The following is a 15,818-nucleotide window of genomic DNA, read 5'->3' on the forward strand; positions in this document are numbered from 1 at the left end:
CCTTCCAGTATCAGTTGCAGGAGAGCTTACATGAGCAGAGCCGGTGACCAAACCCGCTGGCGAAGGCTCGGGGCTGCGTGCCGGGGCTGTGAAGCCAACCTGGAGCCTCTCCGCTGGCATCAGCAGCCGCAGATCCGTCCCGCGGGTGACGGCACGGGAACCAGCTCTGTCCCTTCTCCCTGTCTGAGCCCGGCGCGGGGCCATGGGGTGAATTTCGGCTGGCGGCTGGGAGCAGGGAGGTGGGTGCTGCGGCCATGCTAGGGTCCGTCCCCGGCTGCGGGCAGGGCTCCCGCGAGCCCCGCGGAGGTTTTAAAGGCAGCGTCCCTCCGTGGAGCCGTCCCTTGCAGGGCACCGTGGCCTGGGACGGGCGTGCTGCAGAGAGCTGCTAGCCAAACATTCAGGTCTGCGGCCTTACGCACGGGCATGAGGGGCAACTGCTTATACAGCCATCTACTGGGGAATGGTTTTCCATGGTATTCACTGGTATTCACTGGTATTCACTGGTATTCAACGGTATTTAATCTTCCTTCCGTTTAGTAGCCTGTTGATGATCCCAGAGCCAGCAAAAAAGGTTTTCCATGGACTTGCTAAGAAACTATATGAAGCTGGCCGTAGCAATGCTAGATATCGCTGGTGTGATACCAGTCCTGCCAGCAAACAGCAAAGAGACATGTTTTTCTTTGCAGATTTATTCCCCATGCAGGAAGGGAAGGCTAGAGAACATTTTCATTGAATCGCATCCAAACAGTCAAGTCAGCCTTCTCCATCTGCTTGAAGTGAGGGTTTAGTTGTTAATTTGCCTCCGTGGGTCTCTCTGTTCCTATTTCTGTGGCGTTACATTGGACACCTGTAGGTCATTTTTCTTCTGATTTTTGCTGTGCTCAGTTATCTCTGTCAGGTGACGTTTTGCCCAGTGCCTGAAGGAGAGGAAACAACTTAGAAATAAAAGACCATTTTGGTGAAAAGCTATTCTGAGGGTAGTGAGAGCCAGCTTATAAAACTGGAGCTTTTACTCTGAACCGAGTCCCTTAAGTAATATCTGAATATTGGCATAATTTTTTTTAAAAGCGTTTAACATTGGAAACTTTATTTTTAGCGTGTAAATGTCAGGGCGAACGGCAGCCTTTCAATCCTTCTCCCAGCTCCTCCTGCTCGGTGCCCAAAGCTCCCGCTCCCCTCCAGCACCCCTCCGCGGGGCCGGGAGCCCCCTCAATGGGGGAGGAGGGGGACGCTGCACCCGCCTGGGCCGGGGGCGTCGGGGCCGGGGGGTGTCAGGGCTGCCGCGGGACTGGGGCGGGCAGGGAGAGGAAGCAGTCCTTCTCCCAGCTCTCTCCCTTCCCCGAAGGACTTTGTTTTAAAACAAGTAGTCTTTTAAAAATCTAGGGCAAGTCAGTCTCTTGCCAAAATTAGTCTTTGTGCAAGAGCATGAGAAGGAATTTTAATGGGTAGCTGGTATGTGGGGATGGAGAGAAATGACTGCTTTTACTATCTAAATGCTGTTTTAAATACGGCTGTAATATCAAACAGCTTTGCCACGCTTGCAGATATGTTTTACAGGAAGCATCACTGCCACCACTCAGTAATACACAAGAATGTTAAACAACAACTTACTTTTTTATTTGTGCCAAACGTGTCCTGACACATTGCTGAGGCAGATGAAAGCTGCGGCTCAAAAGAAAGCACAGGCAGAGCCTGGGCGTGCTGCTTTTATCTGGCCTGGTTGTTGTCGCCACGTTGGTAATTGCTATAAAAACCCTGCAAGGCCATTTTCTATATTTTATTTGCCTAACTGCAGCTGAGGGGAGCAGGGAAGAGGCAGAACCCATCCTCTGCTGCGCCCGGCCAGGTCCTGGGGTCCTGTACGGAGCCCGCAGGCGGGATGGGGACTGGGATGGGGACTGGGATGGGGACGGGGACGGGGATGGGGATGGGCTGGGTCAGCAGCTGGGCTCCAGCCGGTGGTCCCCGGCTGGCACTGCCACGCCGAGCAGCTGCCGTGGAGGCGTGCGGTAGAGGACAGCGCTGGCTATGGAATGAATATAATAGAAAACAGGGAAATGGGAGTTGCCAGGGGAAAAATAATGACATGTTTGCACGCTCAGCTCCGTCCTGCCTCCTGCCCCTTGTCAGCACAGCCCGGGCCCTTCGTGGCGGCGCCGACCGGCCCCGCGGCCTCCCCTGCCCCCGGGCTCTGCCGGCTCCTCCGACCGCCAGCGCTGAACAGCACCTACAAAATTATCCAACGGGGCTGGTAATTTGTGATTTCTTTTTGCAAAAATTACGCTTGACTTCATAAACTAAAATTCATAGGTACAGTCCCCTCCCTATAGCAAATTGGTTTATTATTTTTAACCAGGATTTTATAATCTCTGCCCGCGCTGGTCCCAAGTTTCCTGCTGAAGCTGCGTGTGTCCCCCAGGACGTGTTGCATGGCAGCGCCACTAATTCACAACTCTCCTGGAGCAGGAACAAAATCCACACCACGTACTGCCCTTACTGGTTGCATGGGATGTACCGGTCTGTCCGTACACTGAGACAGAATCTGTATGACTTAATTTTGCATTCATCTATGTTTCTGAACGCGCCTGCTGGTCCGGGAGGGGTTTCTCTCTGCTGCTGAAGCTTTCTCAGAGCAGAAAAAAGTTTCTCAGGGTGGCGAGTGAGCCACATCACCGGTGTTTGTGGTGCAGAAGCAGCTTCTGGCTGCGCTGGGGATGCCCGACACCGCTGCTGGCTGCGTTTCGGCCCCGGAAAGAGCCAGCCGAAGGGCGGCCGGTGCCAGCGGGGCCGTGCCGAGCAGGGCCGTGCCCAGGCGAAGCAGCCACGGCGGAACCACGCTTTCTTCTCTTTAATGCAGACGTGCACATCGCAATGTTGAGTACGACCTTCAAAGGGGGAGAGATGAACTTTGTGTTGCCTGAGCCCAACATCATCGGCTCCAGCAACTGCAGCTCCCGCCCAGTGAGTCCGGACCCCCGTCCCGGCTCGGCACAGGAGGGGTTCGGCCGTGCCGGAGTCGTTCCTGGTCACCTGGGCCAGCACTGACACTGCTCGCTCTGGAGTCAGCGGAGGCTTTAAGGAAATAACAGCAGCAGGGGCAGTGTCATTTGATGAAACTCCCATGAAAAAGGCTCAGCAATATCAAACAAATAAATAATTTCTCCTCTACAATGCAAAGTTTATTTTTTTTCCATGTATGACTGAACCTCTCAGGTGTTTATACTGAGGATATCTAAATCCTACCATGCAAGTAGTCCGCAAAGAATTAAACTTATGTGGTTTCTTAAAAGTACCTTTTAATTTGGAAATTAATAATAGGATAATATTTGGTACAAAAATGGTATATAACCCCCAAGAGCTTCTCCCAGCTGCGTCCCAGAGAGACCAAGGGAGCGAGTCCTCCTCCAGAGGCGCCAGGGCTGTGCCCCAAGTCTCTGGCGCATCTGTTCGGGGTGCTCGGCTGTGCGCAAGATCGTCCCTTCCCCACCTCTGTCAGTCCCTGTTTGGGTGGCCTGGTATCAGGGGTAGGGCCTTGGCGCGGCGATAATCCGAACGCTGGATAATGATGTCCAATAGTAAACACTACCCGCTCCGAGCTCAGAAGTTGCTTCTGCGTTCTCCTGAGCGCCCGCCCCTTGCGTTCTCCCTGCTCCGCTTTCCCGGCTGCTCGCTGGGTCGGCCGAGGTGCTGTGCCGGCTCCGCGCTGCCGCTGCCCCGCGCCCGGCCGCCTCTGCGCCGCTGCCCCGGCCCCAGCAGCCTCCTCTCCGCTGAGTTAGCACTTAACTCCACCGCTGAGCCGTTTCTCAGTCACTGTCTTGGAGAAAAATCAGTTTCCTACAACAGGCTGTTATTTGCAGTGGACAGAAATGCATTTCTAAGCCCTCGCTCTTTTAACCACCCAACCCCTCTGTCACAGAGACTTCTCTGTTAGAGAGCACGTGCTGCCGGGGCGGCGGCTGCCCGCGTGCCCATGTGCGGCACCAGAGCACGGAGCGCTGCAGGCCGCGGGCAGGGGACGAGCCCAGCGTGACCGTGTCCTGGGCGTCTGGCCTGGAGGCGGGGGGACGCCCCAGCCCCTGCGCTGTGGTGCGCTCGCAGCCATCACGTTCGTTCACACAGCGCAAGCACGGAAGTGGTCCCGTCAATGGCCGGTTACACGTATTAGGACCTGGCTTTGGTTCTTAACGTCACGAAAACAGAGCTGACGCCCTGCTGGGTAAGGTCCGCGAGAGCGGCAGGGCTCTTGCTGATGGATTTCAGCCTGTCCCCGGGTCGCTGCCGCAGTCTCTGGGAGGAGCGTGCAGGGCGGCTGCTGGTGCTGCTGCTGCGTGGAAGAGGCATAGACTGAATGGGGAAGACTTTTATGAATTATTTACATAAATAGCTCTGCTGTTCCTTGGCTATACGGGAATGCCAGGAAGGGTAAATGGTGTTTCGAGCACTTTAAATGAGCGGATCTTCTGGTGGTCACTCAGGGACACAAGGATGCTCCCATGGGCAGGCAGCAGCCTGGTGGTGCACGCGCAGGCAGAGGCGCAGCCGCTCAGGACCCTGGTAACGGGTTTCCCTGTGGGAGTCACTGCCTGATTCTCGGCTGGGAAGTCCAGCCTTCGCCCGGGCTCCAGGACACCTCCTGCTGCCTGCTGTCCCGTGCCGGCTGCCGGGGCGAGAGCCCCGAAGGGGGAGCGGGTGCTGTAGGTGCAGAGAGCCCGTCCAGCTCCTGCGCGTCTGCTCCTGCGCTGCCAGTGAGATGAGCCGTCCATGCAGCCCGGCTGCTGGCCAGGAGCGGCGGAGGAGCGGGCAGGAGGGGCAGCTGCCTCCGCGGGCACTGCAGCACCCCGCTCCCGGTGCAGGGCTGGGTGGGTCACAGCCACCTCGCAGGGCGGTGACACTGTTCCCAAAGGATCACTGTGCTGGTGTGTGCGCCCCAGGGGCTATAAATACACCCTGCGCTTCACTGTCCTCTTGGTACCTCACGTAGAGGCACTGCTAGCATTTGTGACACCCACACTCAGCTGCCATGTAACTCGTGAAGTCTCCGGGTATTTATATTTCTGCCAGCAGACACGGTTGGTTCAGTCTCAGCTCTGCATCCCTCATGCCTAACCCTCGGCCAGGTTTAACCCTGCGGGGATGCAGGCACGGCTGCGGGGCAGGGAGGCGGCTGCGGGGCTGCCTGCACGGACAGCGGGGCCGGGACCCCGCCGAGTCCGGTGGGGCGGTGCACTGGCCGCCCGCCTCGCTGCCAGCGATGATTCGGGGTAAATCCCACGGGAATGAGTCACTTCTCTCGGTAGCCTCCAAGCATTGACCTGCTCCCAGTCCGCCTGAATTCAGCCCGAACCATACTGCTGCGTTCCCAGCATCTCCCTCCCACTCGCATCGGAGCAGGAGCCTGATGCTGGCAACAGAAACCTGAGCTGCAGGGTTTGAAACCCCCCATTTATTTAATTAATCTATTCAGCCCATTGTCTATCACCACAGGCTTGTCTTCTATTTTCTAATGCTGTAAGATAATTTTAAAAAAGTTTATAAACAAATACTCCTTATGTTCATGCACTGCCTCACATCTGCCAGGGTAACAGCAAACCATATTTACACACAGCCAAGGTTAAAGGAATCCAGAAATAAATGCACAATCAGTTCAAGTATTAAAATATGGCATTTGCATACTGTATGTTGCTGTATATGTTAAACGTAATCAGCAAGAGCAGAGCTTTACAACCCCGCATGTTTCTAGACCTGACTGACTTGTGAGTATTTAAAGGTTTCTGTGCTGAGGGTGGAAGAGGCCGTTGGGTCTTAGTGGGTGTCGGATGGGGAAGGGAACTTTGGAAAGGTGTGAAACAGCATGATTTGTTACAGGTGGAATCCATTTACTGACAAGAAAATATCATTACAATTGAAGGGATATTATAGCAAAGCTAAAAAGTTTTCATGAAGTGCAAAGATAAACCAAGAATGGGAAAAAGAAATGAAAATAACATAGGTAAATAAATTTTAAAATAAAAGAAGTGCTAAATGAAATACAGAGGTTTTACATCCATGTACCTGCAGGTTGCACCTGCCAGTGCCCCACACCTGCACCTTCAGCTGGCAGGATCAAGAAGTCTTCAAAAGCAGAAATCTGCCCCTCCCTGGCAGTGCCAGCCGAGAGCTGGGTCCTCGGGCTCTGCACTGGGGTTTTGCCTCCTGCAGTTACTGGAACAGGAAGAAAACAGCAGAAATTGTCACCCGAAGCAGCCGTGCTGGATGCAGGATTCGGCAGAGGCATGGGTGCTGGCAGCCTGCGCCCCGCAGCCCTGAGCCCTCCCAGCAGCACCCCAGGCGAGGGCCCTGGGAGCAGGGCTGCCCCCGGGCACCGCGGCCGTCCCACCTGGTGACGGGGTAAGCAGGATGAAACCCCATGCTGTCTGAAGTTAGGGTAGCTGCAGGCAGTGAAATGAGTCAACGGCATGAAGATGGAGGGCGACATAAAATCTGAAATACCTGTACTGTCAGGCAAGGTATGGATAAAAAAGGGGGTTAAATATTTTAACTGGTTTTTCAATGTTAAGCTCTTTGGGAAGGAAGAGTCACTCTGCACCCTGCAACAACGTCAGCACGCAGCAGCCATTGCCAAAGAGAAACAAAGGGAGTTGCTGTAAAGACAGATCTAGCTTTTGGTCTGTGCAGACCAGGCGATGCGCTCCCGGCTGTCAGATTACGGCTGTGCACGCGGGACAGCAGTTGGAGGAATAACCACCCGAGGCTGAGCGGGATCTGCTGAGAAAAAGGCAGAAAGGGGCTGGGAGCAGGTTCTTCTCCGGCCGACTGGTAGAAATGGGAGAGGTGCTGGGAGCGGGTGGGGAGGGGGCACCGGGTCAGCCCCCTGCCCGCAGAGCCGCGGGCATACTGCTTCCATCTGTGCTGGGAGGTGGTCGTTCACCTGCCACCCACGGACATGCTGTCCCTCAAAACCCTAGAGACGAAGCATCATTCGTTCACTCGCTCGTTTTGATTCTCAGTCCATCTGCCTGGTTCTTCTCGAGGTTTTAAATCTTACATATTTCGCAAACCTTTTATTATCTGTTTTTAAGTATGTATCGCTGCCTGAAGGATCACCTGGAAACATGAATTAACTGCAATAATACAAAAGGCAGAAAAAGTGTTTCATAATTTTATTGGAGCGGTTTCAAAGTGAGGTTGCTAGGTACAGTGCCAGTAACTCTGTGGCTGCAGTTCTGCCGCCACTAAAAATAGTTACAACTTCAAAAGCCATGCCTAACAGTAAAGGTACATGCAAACAACCCCGTGCTTTATTAAAAAACAAAATCTTTGTTTGTTAAAATTATAGACAAATAAGGGGATTTTTTTACTACTACTTAATTAAAGCAGTTACATAGCCTGAGCTTAAATACCAAGTAGCACTGTCTCTGCAGATATTGCAGTCAAATTTCACTAGTATTTACACAAAAAATGGAACTTACTCAACAATATTAAAATCACAGTACAATAGAAAAATAAACATTTTCACATATATCCTTGAAACGCACTGTAATTCATAGCCACAAAATAAGTACTGGTTTTAATTCACAAGTTGTATGTCTTCAAAGTATTTGAAATTATTGTGCCAATACAGTTAGGCTCCAGAAATAATATTCTGTAGTAGGTCCTGATTCAGTGCAAAGCACCTGAAGTTAGAAATAATACAGCAAATGTAAGTAGGGGGAAACAGTCCTAGTCAAGCAGCTATAATTGCTGTGTGTGGTGGTGTTTGGTGTTGGGTTTTTTTGGTTTTTTGTTTGTGTGTGTGGTTTTTTTTAAGTTAAGGGCTTTTCAGTGTAGGGCCAAACCAAGTTCCACCTGAGAGCCAGCATTCCCCATACAGCTCTGCTTGCACCGTCCCCAGTTTGCAACTGGCAGTTGTCTAACACGGCTGCTCGGGAGCTTGGAATACACTTCTCATATTCAAATTCAACTTCAGGCCTACAGCTTCTTTCAGAAATTTTACCAGAGGTGGAGACTAACCACTGTAGGTAACAAATACAAATATATAGACTTGGAAAATAATGTGAGCTTATCACAGAAATAAGTAATACCTGTGTTAAGACATATCACTCTTTATTAATGTTTTTGTTCTGGACCAATCTGAAGACAAAAACTACTAACAAGGGAAAAAAAAAGAATCCCAGAAAGGCAATCAGCAGGTTTTTTGTCTCCTGGCACTCGCGGGGCCAGCGTGTAACTGCTACAGACCTGACTTTCCAGGTAGGACGGCCTGTGGGCGGCAGCGGGGGCGAACAGCCCTTTCCATGCTGCCTTCCCCCGGCCCGGCGGGACCGGAGCCAGCAGGACGAGCTCCGGCGGACTCAGCCTGCAGCTGGAGCAGCCAGGGCAGCAACGCCCGCTCCCGGGGCTCCTGCTGCACAAGGCTCCCGCGCCAGAGTGCCCGGAGCCTGGTGTCCCGCCTCGTCCTTCCTCTTCACGAAAGGGAAGAGGAGGATGCCAGGCGCAGGAAAACTTGGCAGAACCCCTCTTTGGGCTCACACAGCATGACCCCCAGGGTTTAGTCTATGGAAACAAACCAGCTTCTGTCCCTGGGCATGCACAGGGAGGCAGCGGGATGCTCTGCGGCATTCACTCGCTCGTGGGCCGTCAGCCACAGAAAGGGCCCTGCGGCTTCCCACAGTCACCTTCCAGGGGACGGCAGGGAATTGGGGTTGGGAGGCAGCTTACCAGGGCGTTTAGTGCAATCCCTTGCTCAAAGCAGGGTCAGGCAGGATACTTCTGGTTCCCTATGTCTGATCATGATTTCATTAACTCGGTGTCAGATGAACTGGATTAAAACAGAAAGTCCCACATGTCATGTCATGTTATGAAAATGTACAAACTGACAGCAGATCATGTGTAGGTTTCATACTGATTTCATTTTGTGTTAAAGACTATGCCCATTAACTCCCACATGTGGTAATGAGAAAAAAAATTAACCCTATGATCTGGAGGAAGCAAAACACAGCTACTGAATAATAATTTGTTTCGGCGTGGATCATTGTCGAATGCTTTGGCAAAACTTAAGCTCTAAATAACTATTTACTTCAAATCTTTTGGTGTCTTCAGTGAATGATTTGTAGTTATTAAAAGATTCCTAAATATACCCAGAGGAAAAATAGGCTAAAAGCATGACCACGAGATGATAGAATGTTTAATCCCATTTGCCAGTTGAAGGCTAATACAGCACAACGAGGGAAGGTGGAACTTCTAGGCGATCTTCCTGTAGTGAGATGATGAACTGAATCTCGTTCCTAGTAAACACAACCCATTGTCATCGCTGATTATTAATTAACAGCCCAAAGGCTGTAGCTGAGATTGCATTCTCTCTGCAGATTGGATAGATCAGGAAGAAACTCCAGGCTTACGGAAAGGCTTCTTCGACCGTACCCATCACAGAGGTTTAGGTATAAACACAGGGATCGCCTTGGGCCTCTAAGGCTGGGGGACTGATTGTCTCCCACAAATATATTACAGTAAGGATAAGTGCCAAAAGGCAAATATTTAAGAACAGTTCCCCAGGAGCTAATGGCTTCAGCCATCACACTGCCTGGAGAAGATCTGCTTGGGTTTTGTCCCGGTGGTGTCCAATCCCCCCATGTCTGACCAGCTTCCTCTCTGATGGGACGGCCCAACAGACACGATTCCATCACGGTGCAGGTAAAAAGTAATCGTGAGATATGAATTTGGTGTGATTTTGCAGTGGTTCCGACTACCCCATGTCAAATATAGCAATGCTTAAAAAAAGAGCAGGAACTTTCCATGAGATTGTGAGGCTCAGCTTCAAGTTCCAGCTGGATTCAGAGGAGGCTGTGCACAGCAGGGAGTCGCATCGGAGCAGGATGCGGTTTGGGGTGTTAGCTCTGTGGGTCATAGGATATGGAAGATAGAAAATAAACCGTGTGTAAAATGTGTTTCATGATCCTTCTCGGTGTTGGGTGGGAGGCTCCTGTATGCTTCCGGGAGGTGAAGATGCCGGCAGAAGTTGCCTGCCATGGCTGATCATTATCAGTGATCTTCATTAAATAATCAGAACAGACCTCAGTAATGAACGGGGTGAATAATCTGGCCAGTTGCACGGTTCTCTTCAGTCAGGCAAGATGCAACAGAGGGAGCTTTCAACGGTTCACGAGGAAAGCATAAAAACATGGCAGGTGTTCCAGAGCCAGGCGACCGCAGGGCAGACGCTGGCACGGAGGCGGCCGTCCTGAGCCCCGAAGGTGGGTCTCCCTGGCAGGGTGTCCGTGTGGACCGAGGGTCTCTCCTCAGCACGCCCAGCCCGTGCAGCTGGGCCCGCGGGGCTTGGTTGCACTTGGATTTCATACACGCTGTACGTCAGCCAACTTTGCCATATCGAAGAGAAATACTGCAAAAAGACTGTAAGTAACTACATAAGGACCAACCTGGGTGTACGGTTTTACATTCTGCTGTGGCTGTTTAGGATCTTTTTTCAGACACGGATTAGTGGAACATTTTATTTCCTAACTGAAAGAGAGAAATAGACCACGAAATGCTGGGAAATGAATACGATTTTAAGCCTAGAGAAGCAGATTCAGAGAATATCCTATTTTTATGCTCGCTCTCAGGTTAATTCATCTGCCATTCCAAACAAGACATGCCTCAGTTGAATGAAGTCTCAAATAATCATATAATAGAAGTCATTTATTGTGAATCAGGCTCATTCTCTGGTGATATAAATAGGTTGTGCTGTTCCACAGTCTTTTGTCAGTAGCAAATTAATTAGCAATTGACCCTTGGTTGGGATTTCTTCACTACCTCTGCATTTTTCATCTTATAGGGCTAAATGAGATCTTAACATTGCTTTAAGAAGCTATGCTTCCTAAGCAGCAGTTTAATTTATCTTCAGGCTATAAATCAGCAGTTTAATTTATCACTAGGTTACATACCAACAGTGAATAGTCAGGGTGGAATTGAGTTTATTATAAAGATGTTCTGTTAGAAGACACAGTATTACAGAGATTGAAACATGCTGTTAAATTTTCCATTAATGCCCAATTCTGAATATGAATACGGAGAACCACACTGTACATACTTTACATTTAGCTTTCTAATAAATAAGTTCAATAAATAGGGATTTTGCAGATTAAGAAGCTGTACGTGTGAACAGAAGCTGCTTTACAATGTTGCCAAAAATAACTAGAGCTATTCTTGTTTGTTACCAATCACTGGAAATTAGTAAGTAAAATATAAATATTTTACTCTTACTATGAAGACTGGAGGAACAAAGATCTGTTAAAATCACCCTTAGGATTACATAGAACTTAATTTTGTACACTAAATTTATAATTTAGAGCATGCTTTCATACCATTTTTAGCACACAATATTTTCAAATACATTTCTTAAAAATATGAGAAATGAATAAGACTGCCCATGTAAGATTTTGTCTGTGCTCTGATCACTAGCTCTTGTGTTACACAATATTGCAGTTTGGCTAATTTTGGATGACCTATTCCACAACTGGAGAAGACATATAATAAAGGGCCGGATTTAGTCTGTAGTATATTGTAACATCTTGTTAATACAGTAATTTATTTGTCACAGTATAAAAAAATTAATTCCCCCCAATTGTTTTTTTATATATAATATATAACCCATTTATATTATCCATTTTAAAATTATTTTCTTGGGAAACAACTCTTACATTATCTCTAAAGATTGCCAGGAACAGAAATATTCTCGTACCAAAAGAAAACGCAAGTTAACTCGAGCAAGTAGTTTTACTTGTCTGAAAGGTACAGTTATTTTCAGCACACACATTTCTCACGTTTTACCCGTAAAGAACTCCAGCAAGGCTCCCGACACCGGCAGTCAAGCGTTCGCGCTGCAGCAAGATGTTGGTCAGCCCCTGGGAAGGGCGGCTCGCCCCCGCTCCGCAGAGCTCGCGCCGGCGCTCCCCAGGCGAGCCCAGTCCGTGCTCAGCCCCGTCCCGCGGCTCCTCTGGCTGACAGCGCGCCGTTTCCTCAGCACGGAAGGCAGATCGGAGCATCGGCTGCTCAGAACCAAGTCACCTCCGCGCGCGCTTGCACGCCGACATCTCTTCACGAAACGCGCCACTACGCGCACGTGCAAAGCAGGCGCCTGCGTGCAGCGGCTCCCAGAGAGACCTGCTTGTCTGCCAGTGGCCGAGGTGTCAGTTCACCTGGAAGCCACTGTGCCTTTAAGGGGGTCCAGGTTTTTCATGAACAACCATCGTAATCTGAAAGCATAATCATGCACACACCAGTAAGCCTACCTTTTGTAAAACACCGGCACTCAAAGACGACTGAATCATAAATGCTACTGAACTATCGAATAATTATCAACACTAGAAGTAGATGAAGAAATAATAAAACTGTAAAGGTGAGATAACTGCATCATGACTGTGATTTAAATACTTGTTTACAACGAAAAGTGAGCAAAAGGCTAGGTATGTCGACTGAGCCTCAGAAGAGAAGATACTGCTCGCTCTTATTTTTATTTCCGATTTTTAAAGAGAGGCTGATTGAGAACATTTTTGAATGTGGGAGACTAAGTCATTAAAACAGAAGCACTTGGATTGCTTTCTTCCTTTAGGGGATTTACTTCATTTTACTTTATCTGACACAAGTCAGAAAGAAATGAGAATATAGTAAGGAGAAGGAAAGCTGAATTTTGGCATGTTATTTTCCATTAAAATTCTTCCGCTGACTTTGTTAAGCCTTTTCTACGATCAGAAAATGAGGCTTTACCTAAAACGAATTTGAGAGGCTGGTAGATTTTCCTCACACACTCGTAGCACTACAGTGTCCTACTGTCTCAGAGCAGAGGATTTTTTCACACTCTTCCCAAATCTTTTGCATTCGTTCACAAACTCGTATCTCCGTTCTGTTTATACTCAGATAAAATATTGAGAGTCATTTCCTCGCTTTTGGACTGCACGTTGTGTTCACTTCTTCTGGACGATTTCCTGGTTGCCCTGGAAAGCCGCCTTCGAAAGGTATCACCTGCCAGAAAGTAAAGGATAGGGTCGACGCAGCTGTTGAGGCTGGCCAGACCCCTCGTCACTTGGTAAGTGGCATAAACCTTGTCGTTGAAGGCACACATTTGTGGAGTTTGAAAATCCACCCTGGCTCTTAGATTCAACGTCTTCATCACGTGGAAGGGAAGGTAAGACACAGCAAAGACCGTCAACACAATAATAACCAGGTAAATCGACTTTCTCCTGAGAGGAGAATTGTCCAAATCTTTGTAAATCAAAGCTTTCACAATTAGGCCATAGCAACCAAGAATCAGTATGAATGGGATGCAGAACATAAACACTGTGGTGCACATGCTGTAAATGAAGTAACTTCTCAGGTAATCGTCGGCTGTTGTGTCGTAGCACGTCGTGGTTTTATTTCTCCTTATCCCCGTTCCCGAGTAGAAGAGTATTGGAGAAATCACGGCCACCACAATGACCCAGACCAGGGTGCTGATGTACACCGCGTTCTTCTTCTTCAGCCTCCCCAGCGACTTCAAGGGGTGCACCACTCCCGTGTACCTGTGCACACTTATGCAAGTCAGAAACAAAATACTGCCGTACAGGTTCACATGGAAGATGAACCTCTGCAGCTTGCACATGATATCCCCGAAGATCCAGTCTGTTTTATTGAAGTAGTAAAAGATGAGGGCAGGCAGAGTCAAGACATACAAGAAATCGGCCAGCGCCAAGTTGAACATGTAAACCGAGATACCGCTCCAAGGCCTCATGTGGAAGACAAACATCCAGATGGCCACGCTGTTTCCCAAAAACCCAGTGATGAAGACCAGAATGTAGACAGTGGGCAGGTAATAGAACTGGAAGCCAGTTTTGGTCAGGGAACACTTGGTGGTGGCGTTTCCCGCAGACCAGCCGCTGCTGGATAAGAGGTTGGGTTCAGTTCCATTCAAAGCAGCAGAGAAGAGGACTTCGGTCATGATCCTTCCACCAGAGTCACATCGGTCTGAGGTGAAGCAACAAAGTCTCTACAGGAAGAGCAACGCATCTAAAAAAAGAAAAGAGCAAAAACCTAACTGGAAGGTAAAACCTGCCCTGCTTTTCTTCAGAGGGTTTCCAAGCGGGTGTGCTCGGCTGCGCGTCTCCCACCCACGCAGGTCGGTCTAGCGCGGGGTGCGGACCGTCCCCCCCGCAGCCCCCGGACCTGCCGCACGCCGGGAGCCAGAGGACGCCTCGGCGGGTCGCTGCCTGCCGCCGGCGGGCCCCTCTCCCGGTCCCGGCCCCGGCGCGCCGCGCACGGCGACAGGGCAGGGCAGGCGGGGCGGGGGCGAGAGCGACAGCGGGCTGGCCCGGCCCGGCCCCGGGACGCACCGCAGGGGAGCGGGGAAAGGGCGAGCGCCGCGAAGGGGCAGCGCGGCCGGAGCGGGGGCAGCGGGGGCGGCCGCTCCGCTCCGCCCGCGCTCCTCAGGCGAGCGCCGCCGCCCCGGCCGCCTCCGCGGCTGCCGGCCCCGTCCCACAGCCCGCCGCCGCTCCCTCGCTTCCGCCCGCTCCCCTCAGCCCGCCCGGCTCGCCCAGGTCAGCTCAGCCGGCCCGGCCCCGCTCCCCTCGCTTCCGCCCGGCTCCCCGAAGTCACCTCAGCCCGCCCGGCCCCGCTCCCCGCGTCGCCTCCAGCCGCCGCCGCGCCCCAGCCCGGCTCCGAGGAGCGCCGGGGCCGCCCTCACCTGCCTCCCGCGGCGCCCTCCGCAGCCCGCGCTCGCATCTCCTCGCCGCCGGCAGCGTCCGCCCGGCGGGGGGCGGCGTCCCGCCCGCAGCTGCCCCGGCCGAGCCGGCTCCCATCGCCGGGCAGGGCAGGGCAGCCGGGGGCAGCGGCTCTACGGCGCCTCGGGCGCGGGGCGCCCCTCCATGGCGGCGCCGCCGCCGCGGGGAGAGCGGCCGCAGCCCCTCTGCTGCCGGGAGCAGCGCGCCGGCCCCGGGCGGACTGCGGGCGGGCGGGACGAGGCGCCGACTCGGCCCAGGGGCGCGCCGCCCGCCCCCCGCACCGCCCTCGCAGGCGGGCGGCGCTCGCCTCTCCCCGCCCGCGGCACATGGCGGCCGGGGTCCGGGGGCTTCGGGGAGGGGGGTGGGGCCGGTGCCGCCTCGCCCGGGGCGGCGGCCTGTGAGCGGCAGCCGGCACACACCACGCTCGTGGCCCCCACCCGGGTCACCCGGCCCACCCGAGGCGGGGGGGCTCGGCGGGGGCGCGACGGCAGGCACCGGCACCGGCACCGGCACGGGCGGAGCTGTGGGGCGGTAGCGAGCGCACGGGCGGGCCCACGCGGCGAGGCGGGCGGGGCGCCGCAGGCGAGGCCAGCGCCGGCGGGCCGGGCCGCGCGCCTCGGGCGGTGCGGCCGCTCTCCGGGGCTCCCGCAGGCCCGTCCGGCCCGACGGGGCAGAGCGGCGGCCTGCCCGGCCCTTCCAGGCAGCCGAGGCAGGGGAGGGCAGCGTCCCCTCCAGCCCTCCGCAGAGATGGAGCTGGGGGTCCCCGCGCCTGGGCTAAGGCCCCTCCTGCCAGCACCAGCGCGTGGCAGGGCGCAGGCAGCGAGGCGCAGGCAGCGAGGCGCAGGCAGCAGGATGCAGACGGGGCGCAGGCAGTGGGGCGCAGGCAGCAGGCAGCAGGATGCAGACGGGGCGCAGGCAGCGGGGTGCAGGCAGTGGGGCGCAGGCAGCAGGCAGCAGGATGCAGATGGGGCGCAGGCAGCGGGGCGCAGGCAGCGGGATGCAGACTGGGTGCAGGCAGCGGGATGCAGCGGGGCGCAGGCAGCGGGATGCAGACTGGGCGCAGGCAGCGGGGCG

General features: G+C 53.0%; 1 protein-coding gene across 2 annotated transcripts; it reads right to left on the reverse strand.

Annotated features, from left to right (window-relative positions):
- Nucleotides 1–10,863: 10,863 nt before the first annotated feature.
- On the reverse strand, nt 10,864–14,966 carry P2RY1 (purinergic receptor P2Y1). 2 transcript variants are annotated; one of them, XR_012674730.1, is made up of 3 exons: nt 14,708–14,966; nt 12,760–14,034; nt 10,946–12,248 (listed from the first exon to the last, which is right to left on the reverse strand). XR_012674730.1 is itself a non-coding variant. In XM_075157527.1 (2 exons), the coding sequence occupies exon 2, from the start codon at nt 13,964–13,966 to the stop codon at nt 12,875–12,877; it is 1,092 nt and encodes a 363-aa protein (XP_075013628.1). In that variant the 5' UTR covers nt 13,967–14,034; nt 14,708–14,966; the 3' UTR covers nt 10,864–12,874. The 2 variants fall into 2 exon arrangements, 1 of the variants encoding a protein (XP_075013628.1); XM_075157527.1 differs by having other exon boundaries at nt 10,864–14,034.
- Nucleotides 14,967–15,818: the final 852 nt, after the last annotated feature.

This window comes from Calonectris borealis, chromosome 9 (assembly GCF_964195595.1).
Source record: "Calonectris borealis chromosome 9, bCalBor7.hap1.2, whole genome shotgun sequence".
Taxonomy (NCBI): domain Eukaryota; kingdom Metazoa; phylum Chordata; class Aves; order Procellariiformes; family Procellariidae; genus Calonectris; species Calonectris borealis.

What these genes read in the sequence shown, in the direction of transcription:
- P2RY1 (XM_075157527.1), bottom strand. Translation starts at nt 13,966, where the DNA reads ATGACCGAAGTCCTCTTCTCTGCTGCTTTGAATGGAACTGAACCCAAC.